General features: G+C 42.6%; 1 protein-coding gene across 2 annotated transcripts; it reads left to right on the plus strand.

Annotated features, from left to right (window-relative positions):
• The first annotated feature begins 245 nt into the window (after positions 1-245).
• Positions 246-11005, plus strand: LRIF1 (ligand dependent nuclear receptor interacting factor 1). Of its 2 annotated transcripts, none has more exons than XM_088539806.1 (4): positions 246-339; positions 5616-7128; positions 8547-8822; positions 10037-11005. In XM_088539806.1, the coding sequence occupies exons 1-4, from the start codon at positions 275-277 to the stop codon at positions 10502-10504; spliced, it is 2322 nt and encodes a 773-aa protein (XP_088395932.1). In that variant the 5' UTR covers positions 246-274; the 3' UTR covers positions 10505-11005. The 2 variants fall into 2 exon arrangements, with proteins under 2 accessions (XP_088395932.1, XP_088395933.1); XM_088539807.1 differs by lacking the exon at positions 246-339 and adding an exon at positions 397-510.
• The last annotated feature ends 7331 nt before the right edge of the window (positions 11006-18336 follow it).

Consider the following 18336-nt stretch of genomic DNA (forward strand, 5'->3'; position numbering starts at 1 on the left):
GGGCGGCGCCGCGTGCGCCTCCTCCTTCTCACCGGAAGTGCCGGGGCGGAAGTGGGCGCCGATTGGCGGCGCGCGCGGGGCGCTCCCCTGCGCGCAGCGGCGGCGCCAGGAAGCGGTGGCGCCCGCGGGGTGGAGGGGGAGGGGAGGCGGCGAGAGGGGCGAGGCGGAAGTGACGCGGCCGCCGCCCGGCCCCGCCCGCCCCGCTCGCCGTTCGCGCTCGCGCCCCTCGCGGCGGGGCCCCCCCAGCGCAGCGCCGGCGGCGGCGGCGCCCGCCATGTCCCGCGGCCCGCTGGGGGCCGCGCGGAGCCGAGAGGAGCGGCCGGGCGGCGCCGCGCAGTTGTGAGTACCGGGCCGCGGGCCCACGGCGCGGCGCGGGCCGGCCCGGTGCTGCCCCGCCCCGCCCGGGAGCGCGGCCGGCGGCGGCGGCGCAGGGCGGCGGGGAGGCCGCGCGCGCCCCGCTGGAGCGCGTGGGAGAGCCCAGCCCGGCTAAGCAGGGAGAGACGCCCCCAGGTACGGCCCCGCCGTCGCGCCCGCCGCCCGGCCCCGCCGCGCGCCGCCCCGCCCGGCCCCGGCGGAGCCTCGCGCCCGCGCGGCCCCACGCGGGGGCGCCCCGGAGGCGCCTCCCGCCTCGCTCTGTGGCGCGCGGGAAGGCCCTGGCCCCGCTGCCGCCGAGGACACGGAGCATTTCCCAAGCCGCCCAACGCTTGGGGCGTCGCTGCCTCTACACAGACGTTCCCGAACGGGCTTTAACCTGGCAGCGCCAGCCCGGGGAACCGCTTGGGTAGCGGCTTGGCCTCGTGTGGGTTGTGGAGCCTCCCGGGAGGTCTCCACAGCTGCCTCTGCTGCTGGAGAACTCGACAAGGGCCAAGTAGCTACGTGGTGGTTGTGGTCGGGAGGTGGCGACGTCGTCTAGTCCCACCCCTTGTGCCATCCTGGCCAAAATGTCATTGCGGAAAGAAGACCCGGTCTTTGAGAGCACACGGTCTCTCTCCTGGCAGCCGGATAATCCAGATAACACTGTGTGTAATATTATTTCCAGTTAATGCATGGATGCAGTACGGACGTGTAAAATGAATGAGGACTCCAAGGAATTTATTTTACTTTGTTCCTTGGTATATGCTTCCAGTGTCTAATTGCTGTTGGTTTGCCACTTCTGGGATTCAGCTTCCCTCATTAAAATAAATAAAATTGATTTTTTTTTTCCTGGAGTTTGCAGTGGCTTCATTGTCCCCATTTGCTTTGTTTGTGGGTAAATGTTGACCCAAAATGTTAGTTGGGAGTAAAGACAGACTGAAACACAGCTTGGGATTACTGAAGGGGAGCATTTCTTCTCTTGGATTTAATGTCTAATGGAAACTTAAACGAGTGTTTCTGTCTTTTTGGTTTGGATCTCCACTCACTGGTTTTGGATGGCTCTCCTTTAGCCAAGATCTTGATCTCTATTGCAGTAATATGCCTGGTTGCCTTGGTGGTTGTGATGCATTTGAGGAATTGCTTTGTTTTTTCCAAAGCTATTTTTGTTAATGATTATTTAATAGTCCCATATGGCAACAAATAGCAACGTAATGTTCATGTTATGATGATTTCTGCTCTTGAATTTTGTTTTGATAAGATCAGTAAACAACACAGAGTGGCACCTTCAGGCGACATTGAAATTGCTGAGTGTATGAATGAAGAAAATGGGAATTTTATTCCAGTTGGAGGAAACTCAGACTATTCTTTTTATTTATCCAGACTTGTTAAAAAATAATAAAGATCTGTTCTTAATTTCTGTAGCCTTCTGCTTTCTGCTTTTGTAGGTTGCTAAGTGCCACTACCATTTTTTTTTTTGAGCAGGCATCAATATTGTTGTGTCATCTGTTTAGCTAAAGTAACTTGGACCTTTGGTAGTCAAGAAAAAAGTCATCTAGTTGTTGGTCTCTCTGTGAATGCCACAAAATAACATATATGTGTGTACGTATATAAAATAACCAGCTAACTTTCTGTGATAGATAATACGATGGCATTAAAGCAGAATTTTGACTGCTCTATTTCCCATTCCCATCCAGGAGTTTATTGTCCTCAAGTTTTCTTCAGAGGTTTGTCCTGTACTTGAGCCTTGAGCAATGCTGATAAGTGTCACTTGGGGGAGCTTATTAGAAGGAAGGAAGTGGCATAAAACTGTCTTCCTTTGATTTTGGGAGTAGGGAAAGAGGATGAAGATGAGAAAGAAAACAGGTTTTTGGCAAGAGGTTTGCTAAATAATCTGAAATACTGGGACCTACGGTTAAAAGCTGTTTGCTCTTATGCCACCTTAACAGTATTGGTATTGCTAATCTCTGCACAATTTATAGGTTTCCTCTTTATATATTTAGGAAATTAGATCACTCTCATTTAAAATATCTCACACCCCTAAGGTGGAAGACTGATTAGAATATTTTTTTTTCCCTCTTCTTGAGGAATTCTTAAAACATCCTGCTTTAAAGAGCAGAAATGGCCTGCTGAGTGGGGATTTTTTTTTCTTTCTCTTCATTGCTCAGAAATGTACAAACAAGTCAAAATGTTTTATTTTATATTGATAATATATGAAATGTCATTCCTATTTATTTCTTTGCATCATTTATTTCTTTGCAAAGCAACCTCAACCTGTATCTGAAATAAGCATCTAAAGTCTTTGTCATTGATTCTTTCCTGCTTCATGGATGTTTGATATCGAGAAGTCTTTTTTATCCATATCTGTCTCACCTGAATATTTCCTTTCCTTCCTTATTCCCTATCTTAGCTTTTTGTGTTTCTACAATCCTGTAAGTACCTGCTAAAGAATTTATTGCAAATAAAAGAATGTTATTGTCTAGAAAACTGTAAGTGTTGGATTTCCCACTTTTTTTTTTCTTTTTTTAGTCTATGGAGTATAGAAGTAAAAATCTATGTTTGTGTTTTGCAGACATGAAAAGTAGAATGAGTTCAGGCAAACTGGATTTTTAGGGGAGGTTTCTTCCGAAGGCAGGTTGCTCAAAAGATCCTTGCACAGCTCTTTTTCTAGCACAGCTTTGAAAGTACCCCTGAAAGGGAAGTGTGGGCTGATGCAGGGCCAAAAGGACAAGAGTGGGAGTAAGCACCAGACACTGGCTTTCTGTTTAGAAAATGTTTCTATAAATGCCTCCTCTGTCTTTTTTTTTTTTTTTTTTCCCTCTTTGTGTGTCTGCTCTCTTTTTAAGAGCTGGGAAGCAAGGGGGGAAAAAAAACTCTGCCACTCTTCCTCCTCCTCCTCCCCCAGAAATTAGATATCCCATTGCTGTTACAGATGGAGTCTGTTGAAAGTTTTCTTTTGCCCTTTGATACCTTGTTGAACTGCTAGCTAAGTCGAGTGGTGTCTAAGTGCTTGTTTGTTGGGAAGTCAGAGAGACTGTCCATGTTCAGCCATTCACGTCTACAGACCTTGTTGAAAAGTTACATCTGAATTCTCCTTCAGAGAAGTGACTCTTATATCTACAAGAGAAGAAGGGTAGAGAATGTAGATGAAGAAGTTAATGGACGAAGCATTCAAAGATTCAATCATAAAAAGATACAGCAAAGTTCTGTCCAGTAGCTCAGTGTTGATCTTGCCAAGTCTCCATTATCAGTAGCACTAGGAGGTTGAAAGGAGCTCCAAAAATGAATCTTTTCTGCTTGACTATATTCAAACATTCAAATATTTTTAATTTCAGCTTTTGGTTTACATAGAAATATTCAGATGAAGTCATTGACTTTGGTACTAATTTTTCTCAAGTGTTTTTTTTTTTTTTTTCTTCTGAAAGAAATACTCCACAAAAACCTTCTGAGGCAGCTTCTACAAGGAACGATGTGGTGTATTGCCCGTGTCTTTCAGTTTTAGTACATTATTGTTTTTAAAAATAAAATACAGTAGCAGAATTTCCTGCCTACTACACAAATACATCACACAAATATCTGCTTTGTCGTGCTGTATGCCTAGAAATGAGGCTTTGTACCAAAGTATTGAACATAAAACCTAATTCTAAGGTTGCATCAAGGAAAACTCTGGGTGTCTAAAGCCTTTTCAAAAGAATAAACAGATCTCGAGAATAAACAGATCTCAGTATTTTTTTTTTTTTTCATCTGGGCTGAGATTTGGAAATAATCTTCGGTCCTGGTTCTTAATACATTTATTGATGTCGAAAGGCAATAGGACAGAGCTAAAATGTTTTTGGTGACTGAAAATTGAGCTGGCAGCTTGGCGTTTTAATCATTCTGGATCTGATATCAAACAGTGAAATCTACTTCCAGTTAATTGGGTCTCTCCTCGTGAGAAAAACCCATTTTGTTCTTGCAGCTCTCAAGCTGCCTTCTCACTGCTGCAGTGTTTTGGACCTTAGGTTGTTCTATTGAGGATCCAGGAGTTTTGGGGGAAGATGCCATCATTCAGGCATAGAATCATAGAATTGTTGTGGTTGGAGAAGACCTTCAAGATCGAGTCCAACCGTAAGCCCTTCAACACCATGAGTGTTAAATCATGTCCCTGAGCACCTTATCTACACATTTCTTGAGTACTGCCAGGGATGGCGATTCCACTGCTTCCCTGGGCAGCCTGTTCCAATGCTTGACTACTCTTTCTTTGTAGAATTTTTTTTCTAATATCTAACCTGAACCTCCCTTTCTTCAACTTGAGGCCGTTTCCTCTTGTCCTAACAAGGCAAACTCACGTGAAGCAGGAAAAATTCTATCCCACTGTGACCTTAAAAGGTCTTTTGCCATTCTTACCTTGGCATTTGGGATGGTCAGAATTAACTTTTGGATTGACAAAATTGTTCTGTCTCTTTATTGTTTTGAATTTTTAATATTCAGAAGCAAAAAAAACCTGTATTTACCGAGGCTGATTCCCAGTAATCCTGCTTTATGAAGCACTCTACTTGCTAGAGCTTGATTTATATCCCTCTAAGTTCTTTAGAGCTTCTGCCTGGACCTTGATGACACTTGCTCTTAATGTCATCTCTTTGAAGTTGGCAACCTCTGTAGTCTATAGGTGCCTAAAAATGAGTGAGTAGATGAGGTGCAGACATATGGGTTGGTCACCCTATACCTCATTCCACAAAGTAAATGTATTCTACATCTTAATTTTTTCCTCTTTATATGTCTGAAATAACATCAGCTTCCATCTTTGCTATGCAACTAATCTAATTGGGGTTTTCCTAAAGCTTTTCTAATATTCATACTTCCTAATGCTAAGTAGGAGCATGCAAAAGCAAAAAATACAACTTGTCTGTGAAATCTAGAGGTAAAGAACTATTTTCCATTTCAGAAAGTCCCTGTAAGTAGTAGGGGAGAATAATTCAGGGTGTTTTCTGGATCTTCTAAAGTGTTTTTATCTGAAAAGGATGTAATTCCTTGCTACTCTGCGATGTTGTAATTGGATATATTTTCACATAGTCTGATATTTTGAAATACTAGCTCCAAAATGGTACTAAGCAGATCAGTGTAATATTTTGCTAGTGAAGTTCCTGAAGGCTAGATACAGCATTTTTCACTAGTTAGTGTGCTTCTAAGACATAGCATTGGGAATACGCTTTAATTAAAATATTTGTGCTGGGTTCACTTACACTATCTTTCTTCTCCTTTCCTCTTTTCTTTGTTTTGTTAAGCATTGCAGGCTGTATGTACCGAGTAGTTCAGACGACGGGACCAGATGGAAAAAACCTTCTGAAATTACTTCCAATTTCTAAATCTTCAGCAAGCTTTGTGCCGATAGTTCAGTCTTCAGCCATGCCAAATAATTCTAAAGCGAATATTTCTAATCCGGTTCATCTTACTTTTAAGACCCAGCTTCCCAATACTACTACACCTTCATCTGTCAAGATACCTGTTTTTCAGTCTGCTAATCCGGGAAAGATTATTCTTACAAGGACAATAGACAAACAGGAAAGTGTTAGAGCATCTTCTGAAAAAGAAAGTTTGACTACAAAATCAGCTGCTAACGTCCAAAGCAGTTGTGTTTCAGTGGATAGACTGTCTTTACAGAACATTGCTGTAACAAGTTCTTCTAACCAGAGTAACACTGCATACATGTTGGTAAACACAAAAAGTCTGCCAGTGTCTGTGAAAACTCCAGTATTGCCCTCTGACCACCACCTCCAGATACCAGCTGATGCAGAAGTGAAATCTGTTCCAGCTTCTTTTTTGCCACCTGCGATACAGCAAAAAATTCTTGCAGCTGCAGCAACGAATGTATCTGGAGGAGCGGACAGTACGAACATGCCAACTGTTATTTACGTGTCGCCAGTGAACACAGTGAAAACAGTACTTCCCAAGCGTCTGCAAACCATTTGCCCCAAACCTGCCACAGAAGTTTCAAAACCATTAATAATGACAGCTGCACAAAAGGCGAGTAGTTCTCATCCAGAAACAGTGACATCTGATGGTCAGCAGTGCCAGCAAGCTCCAGTGAAATGGATTGTGCAGTCGCGTTCACAGTCGTCAGCGCCTTGCCTTATTCCGGTAAAGTCATCAAATAACGTGGCTTCCAAGATCCTGAAAACATTAGCAGATATGAAAAATGTAGAAGACAATTCCTCAAATATTTTACCGCTTTGTTCCAGTAGCTCTGCTGGAAGCCAAAGAAAAATCACCTCTGTTAAAGATAACGCTCTGGTCATGTATAATGGGAAAGTCTATTTGTTGACTAATAGAGGCTCTGACGTTTTGACAGCCCAAGCTGACAAACAAGCGATATCTTCTGATGCTTCACTTAGAAAGGAGGCGTCCAAACTAATGGATTCTAATGCAGTCACTAAAATAACCAGTAAAGTGGTGAATCTCGTCTTGTCAAAAAACAAAGGAGTGGTGCTGTCTCAGAAAGATCTGAAAATGTGTCTAAATTCGGAAGTTGCTTCAGCAGCTGATTTAAGAAAAGACTTGAAGTCTGCACCTGCAGTTCCGGTGACACCAAGTACTGATCAGCAGAATTCCACTGTAAACCAGGATAAGAGTTTGCCCATCACCCAGAGCATTTCAAGTGGAGTGACCCCTATTACCAAAGTAGGGACCCAGAAAAATGTATGCCAGAATGACAAAGAGAAGAGCCCTTCTCCCAAAGCAGCCACGTCTGCTTTACCTCACTCTAAACAAAAGAGTGCTTTCGGTGAAGAATGTCAAAAGGTAACTGTTTCCAATAAAATGTGTCAATTACCATACATTCCTGGTTGTATTCGAATCAAACAGATATTATGCTCTTCTAAACCAGGTGTCATGACACCAAAAATGATGGTCTAATGTGTGGTTCTTACTTGGAAAAAAAAATGAGAAGATTTTTATTCAATAAAATTGAATATTTGTTTTTCATCCCAGGAAAAAATGTGTAGCCAATGGAAATGTAAGGAATTTGAGTTCTGGTAGCTATTTAATTTGTTGATAACTAATGTGTTGTCACATTCTTGCAGCAGAGCAAGTGTTGACTGTGGTGTAGGTGTGATGAAATAATGTAAGACAGTTTGCAGCTAAATGAGCGAGAATGAGGTGGAAGAGCAGGATTTGTCATTCTGAGACAAACTGTAGTGTTACACTAAGCTTCTGTTTCTGGTAACTGAGTGAAACCAAGAAAAGATTTGCATTTCTTTCCTCTTGTGCTATGATGGGGAAAGATCCACCACCTTTTCCCATGGTTTGATGTCAGGCAGAAGAAACTCATGAGAGCTTTTAATGGCGACAGTTACTTCCCCTTTATTCTGCCTACATACTTTTTAAAAATCATAATCTAGAAAATAACTAGAAAATTCTTGACTTCACATCCCGCAAACTCTGTACCCATGAAGAATTGCAGAACAGGTTTTGTGTAGCTCAAAAGGCCAGGACGAGTTTGCTTTCAAATGAAGAATGGTTCTGAATGCAGTTTGTGCTTGCTTGTTTTTAACCAGGCAGAAATAACCCCTGCTAGCTAAGCATATGTATGACCATTTTAGACACTTCAGTGATTTCTGTTGTTCCTCACTTGAAACAAGGCTGAAATAGACTTTGTTTTTATTTTTGTGCTTTGTAGTGCCCAGTATTAGCATTCTCGTTTGCTTTAGCATCTGTGAAAATACTGTATCAGCTATATTCTGCTTATTTTTCCTTTTGGACCATAGATTGGAAGTGCATGGGTGCTGGGTATGCTGATGTGAGATGGACCTTGAAGAGTAATGATACTTTTTGTTACAGTGAAGTTAGATTACAAATTGTGCTGTGTTAATATTATCAACTGCAATGCGAATATTTTTTCACGAGTCTGAAGATGACACTCTAAAGAACACCATCTCTGATCTTTCATCATCTTTCTGTGTTATTTTGAAGCTTTAGGATAAGTGATTCCCTTTGTATTTTACTTTTGTGGTTTACTAGTTCATTGTGTGTTTTCTGATATACTTGGTGTTTAAATAACTAAGAACAGTGTTAAATCTATGCTAATATATAGGTAATTTCTCACAATTGGCTTATACCTAAAAGTTACTCTTGGAAAATGATAACTTTTCACTAATGTTTGGTGAGACACAGAGAAAGAGACAGAGATTGATGGCACTCTTACTGTTCATATATTTCAGATCCAGTTTGAGAAGATGGATTCACCAGGAAAGGTTATTCAAATCAAACACCAAGAGAAGCCACATTGGAAACAATACATGGAATTAAGGAAAAAATTTGGCCTCTCTAAAGAGGAGAGAGTATACCTTAGGAGAATACCCTTAAAGACCTCCTGTGAGATATCGGAAGGAGTGTGTTCCAGTAATAGCTCAAAAAGGAGAAATGATTCTAGCAGTTCATCGTCATTAGATTTGGAAATAATAAGTCAACCTCAAGAATGTGTTGAACAGCAAAAGGTATCTTGAAAATTCTCAGTAATAAAGTGTCCTACAAAACATGTAGAGAATAGCATCTGTATAGACAGAATAGAGCTGCACATTTATCCTGATCCCTCCCACCCCCTGGGTGCGTCCGGACAAGTCAGTAATTGTTATGGTGCCTGTGAGAATTGTCCTTAGAACTTGTGTGCTACAACAGAGCTCAGAGCTATGTGGTTTCAATGCTGTTTCAGTACCCTCAGTCAGAAGTGTGCAAGTCTCTGAGCACGAAGCCAGGGTAGTGCGGAAGGAAGAGCATCACTGAGAAATTGCTTCTCGCAACAACCTGTTTTCTCTAGTTGCTGCTCACTACTTCATTTTTAAGGCACACATTCTGTCACACACATTCTGTCACTAGGATCTCATCACATCTAGATTTGCCTCTGTCAGTGCAAGATGTTATTGAGCCCATAAGGGCTAGTTGAGAGTGTCTGAGGATGCTGCCTTTTGTTTATCGTCAGGCCTCTGGGGGCCTGAAGGCTGTGATTGCTCCCTTCTGATATCTCCTCACGTGCAGTAGAAGAGCATTGACTTAATCCTTTGTCATCGAGGTTTTCCTGGGTCTCAAGCTGGGAAGTTGCTTGAGTGCTTTCATCGATAGATGGAAGAACTTCAATTTTAGTACATTAAAATGATTTTATCCTGCCACAGTGGTTCTGCTCAGCTCCACAGTGCTCTAAATTTTCCTCTGAATGTCTTGACTTGTCAAAGGCTTTTTCAAGTTTTAATAATTGTATGTTGAGAGCCCTGCATTGAACAGATCTATTGCCTGTTTTTGAAGTAAATTGAATTTTAAACAACAAAATACAAGACAAGAATGAAGTCATATAGTGTGCAGTATCTCTAGTGCTAAAGTTCTTTTTAGAAATGTATGAAGAATTCTAGGTTTTGAATCTTCTCATCAACTTAGATATGTGCAAATACAATAGATAGTTGCACACAGAGAAGGCAGAAATGGACTATTGACTAGGGAAGGAGTTGAATGCTTTGAAATCGTAAAACTGGGATTTTTGCCAGTAGATGTTTCTGAGAGTAGAAGTGCGTTTGTTCAAACTGTTTCCAATGTGCCTCCACATAGTAACCCTAAAAGCCTGCAATAAGTAACTCTTGCGTTGTGTGTTGAATGTACTGTGATGTAACATAGAACGATGCTTACTTTAACAGCGGCTTGTGTATGTTTCTTGGCTGTACAGATAATTGTGGATCTGGAAGAGGATTTGTCTAAGAAAAGAAAACTGAAATCCTCACCACTGTCAGACACGGGAAAAAGAAGGAAAACATCAGTCAGATCAACCACGAGTACAAACCCAGACAAAAGTAGCCCCAGTTCTGTAGTACTTAATGAAAGTGTTTCACCTCCACCAGTCCTGGTGCAGCAGAGTATTTCCACAGGCTCTGTTTTATCTCCCCTGGGAAGGGAGTCTGAGCAAGACCCATGCTCTCAAAATAGTGACATTACAGACTCAAGTATTCCGATTTTAGTGTCTTGTGAAAATGATGTTTCAGCTATTGAAGGTTCCTTCAGAGATGACACTTTCCCTTTGACTCCCCCAGACTTGGATGAAACAATTAGGGATGAAAAAATAAAACGACTTAAGCAGCTCTTAAGAGAACGAGAAGCAGCACTAGAAGAAATGCGCAGAAAGATGCAGCAAACCTGAAATACTGAATCTGATCTGGAAGACATTCAGCTTCACTTCAGTGACTGCCACAAGGAATTCTATGCTTAAATATACTTAAGCTTTTTTTTTTTTTTTTTTTTTTTCTGGTAAATGTAGGGTCTTAATGAGATTTATAATGTGTGTGTATTTAGGAAAGCGTAAATTTCCTCCTAGATACCAGGAATATATGAACTGACTTGTCTAGAATGCTGCTTTTGGGATGTTATGTCTCAAAGAATGCAAAAGATAAGCGCTTTTATTAGTGTATTCTCTATATTTTGAATTGAGAGGTTTCTGTATTAGTCCTAGAAAATAAACTCTCCTGATGTGGAATTTCATGGCCTATCTCTTAGAAACTGAATGTAAATTGCAAATCCCAATTACAGATTTTTTTCCTTTGCTAATGTTTTGTAGTGCATGACAACTTTTGTGAATTACTGGAAACTATCAATTTGTCATAAAAAGTCATTTGTCAGTGTTCAATAAATACTATTTAAGCAATCTGGGGCTTAGATTTTAGGCAGTAATAATGCTGATATTTATAGGAAACCTCTTAGAGCTATGAAGATGGAATGGGAACTTGCACCTGCTGAAGTAAGACAGTGGAGCTGTTGGATATATCTCTCTTGCAGTTATTGTTTAAGCCTTTGACCACCTGGGTCATCTGGGCAATATGATTTTGTGTATGTGTGTTGTGGGTTTTTTTTAAATTTTTCTCCTTAAACAACATTATGTGGAGTCTATTATTCATCAAAGCAAAAAGGGCACCTGAAGTTGTATCTTTAATAGCCCTTGATGTACTTGTGCAGTTTATATCTGTCTCTTGCTACCTCCATTTCTCATTGTAGGAGAGAATAAGCACCCAAACTGTCTTTGCCATTGTGATTTTACATATCTCTGTAGTGCCTTCTTTTTCATGTGCGTTTTTTTTCAGGATGATCAGACCATGTATATTTTGTCATTTGTTGTGTGGAAGCCTTTCCTTAGCCTCTGTCATCCTTAACATTGAAACTTGTAAGACCCTCCTGCAGTTCTTCAGTCAGCCACTGTTGTTACTGCCCCAAATAACTTTGTACTTTTTGCAGATTTGTTGCCTTAAACTCCACTGTTTTTTCTTTCTCTCTTTCCCTCTCTCTGTCTCTCTGTTTTCCCTCTCTCTCTCTCTCTCCCTCTTCCCCCCCTTCTCTTGTCTGTTGCTGCCTCTCTTGGAATATCGCAGCTCCTTGTAGACCTTGATGACCTCTGTTTGCTCTTCTCTGTTATTGCTTTTTGTCTATAAGGATCTTATATCTTACAATGTGGAAGTATGTATAGAATTTCAGTGAAATACATTACTGAAAAAGGTCGGAAAGCTAAGTAGGCTCTATCAACCTTATCTCCCTTATTTATATGCGCATTGACTTTTTGGAGACCTCCTGTGGATTAGTAAGGCAAGACAGTCTTTTACAAGGGAAGAAAGAGATGGTCCCTGTTCTGAAAAGCAGAGGGGAGGCCAAAAATAGGAGATAATACTCCAAAAATGCACTGCAGTGGGTGAAGGAAGGTAGGTAATGGAGGTAAGCTCTCTAATGATTGAAATGACTGTAATTACTGTGTAAGAGGCAAGTGTCTATGATGAAGCAGGCAAATTTGGATGATAGTACCTTGGGCATCTCGGGGCTTATTGTACAAAGTGAAAGTTTTGTGGACAGAAATCCCAGAGTTTAGCATAGGGAAGCAAGCACCTCATGAAGAACCCGTGCAGAAGGGAGAGGATGATGTATTTGAATTTGCCATGCTGGCCTAGGCAGCTCATGGAATTCATGCCCCATTTCATGGGACTAGGAACACCTGTTAGGCAGTTGAGTGCCTGAGGAAACCACTTGTTGGCTGGACTAGTGAACTGCAGATTCCCTCAGTGAGGCTGAGAAGCTCATGGAGAAGGTGTGTACAGGTGCTCATGCCCTTTGATGTTAAATAAACAAAGAGGGTCCTTTGGGGGAAATGATATTTTTTTCCATCAGTGAGTGGCCTCAGACCCCTGCGGAAGGCGTTTGCCATTTCACATGTTCTGAAAGCAGGGAAGAAGCATTATTGCACTAAGCCTATCAAATAATGAAGATGCAATCATTTGCTGTGGAAAGTGGGAGAATTCCTTGTATGTGAAATAGCAATCCAAAGAAGGAGTGATACTGCCTTGTGTCTTGCTCTACAGTTGCCAGTTGTGATGTTCTTTCAGCAGATGTCATTCATCCAGCCTGGCTGCCTTCTGACAAAAGTCTTTCCTCTTTATTTTTTGCTGATCTCTGAAGAAATCAATGAAGCTGAGTTCATTTGTCCATTCTTTTGGCACAGAAGATGCCAAGCATAAAGTTCTATGATGCAACACCTTTTTACTTTTGAAATCACTTTTCTCCTACCAACATGGCCACTTAGGCCTGAGTTCTCTCTAGAGATGATAACATATTGAAAACTAGGAGAACAACCATCACTGCAAGATTTTTGAAGTGTGACCAGCAAGATTTAGAAGAAGAAAATGTACAGGCTGTTTCCTTGCAAGCAAAAAATAGAAAGCATTTAGAGCAATTCAGAAAGGCAAAGTGAAGTCCTCTGGGGAAGAGAAAGAACAAACTTAGATGTTTCAAGAAAGGCAGAAGGATCAATGAGTGCCAAGAGGAAACCTGCTATGTGCCCATATGAAAGATTGCATTAACGGCAACAGCAAAGGGATTCCTGACAGTCAAGGACTTTGGAGGTTGTGGGAACTACTCCTCTTCCAACAATACGAGCTGTAGCACAGATTGTCTTTTTCCCACACTGCTATTCTTTTAGCTCCTATGCTCTTCTTTGAGTTCAATTATGCCACAAAGGATGGAGTTCTTTTGGGGAGCTTGGCATGAATGAAAGTTGTTGGCACCCATCATTATACACAGCCTTGGATGGCAGAAGACTTGAAGCTTTACACCATGCTGGCTGCCTCAGATGAATAGCATCATGAAACCTGTGGATTTAGGCTATGAATTAAAGCTATCATTTTCAAACAAACAAGAGTCAGTGAAAGACCTTTAAGGAATTTCATGGTCCAAAGTGCAGAAGTTGCAATGAGTGTTGGACGAAACAGAGTAGGATAAAAAGAAAATACTAGGTGACTGGCCAGCATCATCTTGACCTTCTGCGGTCAGGATGTTTCCTGGGGTAGAAGAACTATTATAGTGCAAAGATGTGAGGTCAACTCATTGAAGCTCTGGCATCTCTCTACAACGGCACAAATTATGAAGCCATTTAGCTTGAGAGTTCACCTGGAAGCTGTCTACCCTAGAATGCATCAGAATCACAGAATAGTTGAGGTTGGAAGGGACCTCTGGAGATCATCTACTCCAGCCCCTCTGCTCAGGCAGGGACACCCAGAGCACGTGGCACAGGGTGGCATCCAGGCTGGTTGAAGATCTCCAGAGAAGGAGCCTCCACAGCCTCTCTGGGCAGCCTGTGCCAGGGCTCTGGCATCCTCACAGGAAAGAATTTCTTCCTCACATGGAGATGCAACTTCCTGTGTTTCAACTTGTACCTATTACCCCTGTTCTGTCACTGACCACCATGGAGAAGAGTTTGGCCCCATCCTCTTTACATCCTCCCCTCAAGAACTTATACATGTTGATCAGATCCCCTCTCAGTCTTCTCCAGGCTAAACAGGCACTACTCGCTTAGTTTTTCCCCATAAGATAGATGCCCCAGTCCCTTGATCATCTTTGTCATTCTACGCTGGACCCTCTCTAGAAGCTCCACATCCCTTTTGTCTTGGGGAGCCCAGAACTGCACCCAATACTTCCAGGTGCGGCCTCACCAGAGCTGAGTAGAGGGGCAGGTTCCCCTCCCTTGACCTCCTGGAAACTCTCCTCCTAGTTTAGGCCAAATCAGGTCCAATTTGGGCCTGATCAATCAAGTCAACATGATCAAATCAAATAATGTCCAATGTACTCTTGGCAAGCCAGCAGTCAGCTGTTGGGGTTGGAAATGTGCAGGATAAATGCAAAAGAACTTAATCTGCAGGTACTTATCATCAGAGATGTGCAGATTGGTTTTCAAACATTGCTGCTTACAAACTGGTTTGGACCATGTTGAAGTGGCCATAGCTTTCTTACAGCAAGTATGAGCGGACAAATTGTGACCAATTCGCAATTGCATGGTCAGAATTAGGAGCAGATAGCAAGGCCGAGTTTGGCGCAGCTCTACCTGTCTTCATCCTTCAATTTGGGAGGAACAGAGTAGTTACAGCATGGTCCAAAGAATGCTTCTGGGAGATGGAAAGGAAGATAGTGCTGCTTTCACTAACAAGACTCAAAAGCATAAGTAGATTATGCTGGATCAGATCAAAGATACATTTAGCCCTTGCCCTGTCTCCAACAGAGCGATGTGAGGCAGGAAATCAGTAAGAACGGAGACTGGTTGTGGATGCCTTGAAAAGGAGCAGCAATTGTGTGTGACAAAGACACAGTACATGAGATTTCATTTGGAATTTCACTGAGATTCTCATTTTCATTTGACAGTGACCAGACATGGTATCTTTATATTTAATAACTCTTTTTCCTGTGACATTTTCTAATAATGAGTATAATCAGTCCTCAAGTCCCCATCTCCAAGAAAGAACATATTTAGTAGGCCTTTGTCTTCCTGCTTTTCAGTTTTCTTTTTCAAAACCAAGAAATTCTGTATGTGTCCCCTGAGCAGAAACCATCCCAAAATTTTGATATTTTTGTTATCCAAACAACAACAACAAAATTGTTCTCCATAACTTTTCTACTTCTATCATGATCTTGCTCAGATGGATGGTGCAGACCTGCTATTCTCATCAAAGATCTCTCTGCGCTGTAGAGCTGCAGAGTAGCATCTTCTTGTTTTGTTCTCTGGGCTTCTCCTAACATTATGTGCCATTGCTCTTTACTACTGAGCTGGTATTTTCATGGCTGGTCTACTAAACTTGATGATCGCTTTGAATATAGTAGCTTATTCAGCGCTCATTACTGCATATGGAAAGACATTTTTTCCTCAAGAAAAAGAAAAAAAAAAGCTTGCAGGAGGAAGTTCAGGTATATTATTAATCAGAGATCTCTCTTTGTAGGGACACTGATCCCTCTTTGTACGGACACTGATTCCCTCCATAAAACTAATTTTGGGTCAGAGAGCACCTAGGGAAACTTGACATCCACAGATCCATGGGACCTGATGGGATGTACCCGAGAGTAGTGCGGGAGCTGGCAGATGTTACTGCTAAGCCGCTCTGCATCATCTTCAAAAGGTCCTGGAGAACAGGGGAGGTGCCGGAGGACTGGAAGAAAGCCAATGTCACACCGGTCTTCAAAAATGGCAAGAAGGAGGACCCAGGCAACTACAGACCAGTCAGCCTCATCTCCATCCCTGGAAAAGTCATGGAGCAGCTCATCCTAGCTGTTGTCTCCAAACGTGTGGAGGACAAGAAGGTGCTCAGGAGTAGGCAGCATGGATTCACCGAGGGGAAATCATACTTGACTAACCTGATAGCCTTCTATGATGGAATGACCAGCTGGGTAGATGAGGGGAGTTTTGCCAAAATTATGAGGCAGAAACACCCATTCTAAGATTGTTAATGGACATGCGTCCTGTGGTATCCATTGTGCTAATAGGCCATAAGGTTGGAAGCTAGAATAAAAAACAAGAAGACTGACAGGATAGTTCTGCTTTTGTCTGTGAACAGTCTGAGTGGTTAATTTGTCCACAACTTTACCAAGCGCAGCTCGCGCGGGAGGAGTAAGCTTTCTTGAGGATGTCAAACTCGTGTCTCCCTCTAAGAGCTTAAATAGAGGATGTAATTCTTCTGTGGAAATCCCTAAGGAGGGACGGATCCAATTAATAGTTCCCAAAAGCTTTTGAAGATCATTCAAAGTCCTTATGTCTGTCTTTAGGGTCAATGATTGTGGTTGAATCTGATGATCAGAAATTCTCCATCCTAAATACCGCCAAGGCGGACTTTCCTGTACTTTATCTTCTGCAATTTTTAATCCTGCAGCTGATGCTGCTCGCGTAATCTGATGCAGAGCCTCTTCTGCTGTTTCCTTTTGCTCTGCAGCAATCAATATATCGTCCATATCTTCCCATTGGCACAGTACAGGGTGGTATCGGAGTCCATACCATTATCTTAATTTCTCCTTTGAAATCTGCATTGATAACTGCAGGTAAGACAAACAGCCCTTGTCTTGTTGTTGAAAATCGCCCTATTAACAGTGCTGCCATTCCTCGCCCCAGGGGGCCGTGGACACCAGCTGGAATTAGCACAACTGATGTATCAGTAATTAGCACTTCTATTGTGGTGGGCGCACAGGGGGGGCTGCTTCCCAGTGGGGCCACTCCAAGGGGTGATTTGTTACGGCGCGACCCCTCACCGCGCTGCGCTTGAAGTTTCCCGAAGGGGCTAGCGGTCGACCTTCCTTATCAAATTTTGATCGACACTGATTAGCATAGTGTCGTCCTTTGTGGCAGCGCGGACATATTCCAGGCACTCCTTTGTTTGCTTGCGTTTTTGGACAGTATTTACGAATATGCCCAAATTGGCCACAAGCAAAACATGGCTTTTTCATAGACATTGTTGCAAATGTTTCGGCCATCAATGAATATTCATACTGTTTGGTACCGACATTAATACATGCTTTTAGCATGTCATCAATAGTAGGATCCTTTAGTGGCCACAAAACTCTCTTGACAATCAGGGTTAGCATTCTCAACTGCTAGTTGCTTAAAAATGTAGCTTTGTGCTTGTTCATTATCAATTTGTTTCTCCAGAGCCTCATTAAGCCGATCCAAAAACTTCATATATGGCTCATTCGCATCTTGTCTTATGCTAACAAAAGGTTGTCTTTGTTTACCACTCTCCGGAATGGCCTTAACGGCGCGGAGAGCAAGTGCCTTAACTTGTTGCAGGCCCTCAGGGGGGATTTCTGCTTGTGCTGTTGTAGCACTGTGATCGCCCTCCCCCATTAGCACGTCCACAGTAACAGCCCGTAAAGGACCCTTTTTTGACAGCCGTCCTTTTCGACAGCCGCTGGTTTTCCTCCCCCTGTGCTCAAGCAAGCTGTCTCATTTTCGATTCCCACATCGTATATTGCATATCAGTCATAATGAGGCGAAACAAAGTTTTAAAATCATGGGGAGTAAAAACCGAAGAATCACAAAGAGATTGTATAAGGTGGGTGGTATATGGTGCACCAAGGCCATGATCTGTCACCATGCGTCGCACGTCCTTAATAAGATTATATGACAAACCTTCCCAACGCGGATTTTGGTCTGATGCACAGATAACGGGAAAGGTTTTCAGCATGTCCACATCCCCTGCTTGTTTTGCTCCTCGTTTTACTGAGGCTCATTTATTGTGAGGATCCGGGGGGTATAGGTCTGGCTCCTTTCCAGGGTCAATAGGACCCGGGTCAAAAGGATCATCGTCCTGGTCATCAGGTGGCAGTACCGCAAAGGCTTTTGCAGCACATTTTCTTTTCTGATTCTCATCAGGACACGATTGAGGTAAAGGAGGCGCGGAGGGGATGGCAGGGGCCCCAATCCCGTCATTTATGTTCGACTGCTACCCACTATGAGATTTCAATATTTCGAATACAACTCGCCATTGTGGCAACAGGTTAGCAGCAGCCTTATCACCGCGCATGGCACTATCCCACAGTCGGACCCCAATTTGGTCCCACCTTTCCAGATTAAAAGCATTCTTACTATTCACCGAAGGATCGTCTTTAGAAGCCCACGCAAGAACCTTTTGCAGCTCTTCTTCACCTAAATTTTTTCTTTGCGGTTTCAAGTTTTTAGGAGAAGCTTCTAAA

Source organism: Tinamus guttatus, unplaced genomic scaffold (genome assembly GCF_059628265.1).
Source record: "Tinamus guttatus ecotype Peru unplaced genomic scaffold, ASM5962826v1 Tinamus_guttatus_pri_ptg000049l, whole genome shotgun sequence".
Classification (NCBI taxonomy): domain Eukaryota; kingdom Metazoa; phylum Chordata; class Aves; order Tinamiformes; family Tinamidae; genus Tinamus; species Tinamus guttatus.

What these genes read in the sequence shown, in the direction of transcription:
- LRIF1 (XM_088539806.1), top strand. Translation starts at nt 275, where the DNA reads ATGTCCCGCGGCCCGCTGGGGGCCGCGCGGAGCCGAGAGGAGCGGCCG. An exon ending in TCGGTGAAGAATGTCAAAAG is followed by an intron (nt 7,129 to 8,546) that starts GTAACTGTTTCC and finishes CATATATTTCAG; the next exon opens with ATCCAGTTTGAGAAGATGGA. An exon ending in AATGTGTTGAACAGCAAAAG is followed by an intron (nt 8,823 to 10,036) that starts GTATCTTGAAAA and finishes TTGGCTGTACAG; the next exon opens with ATAATTGTGGATCTGGAAGA.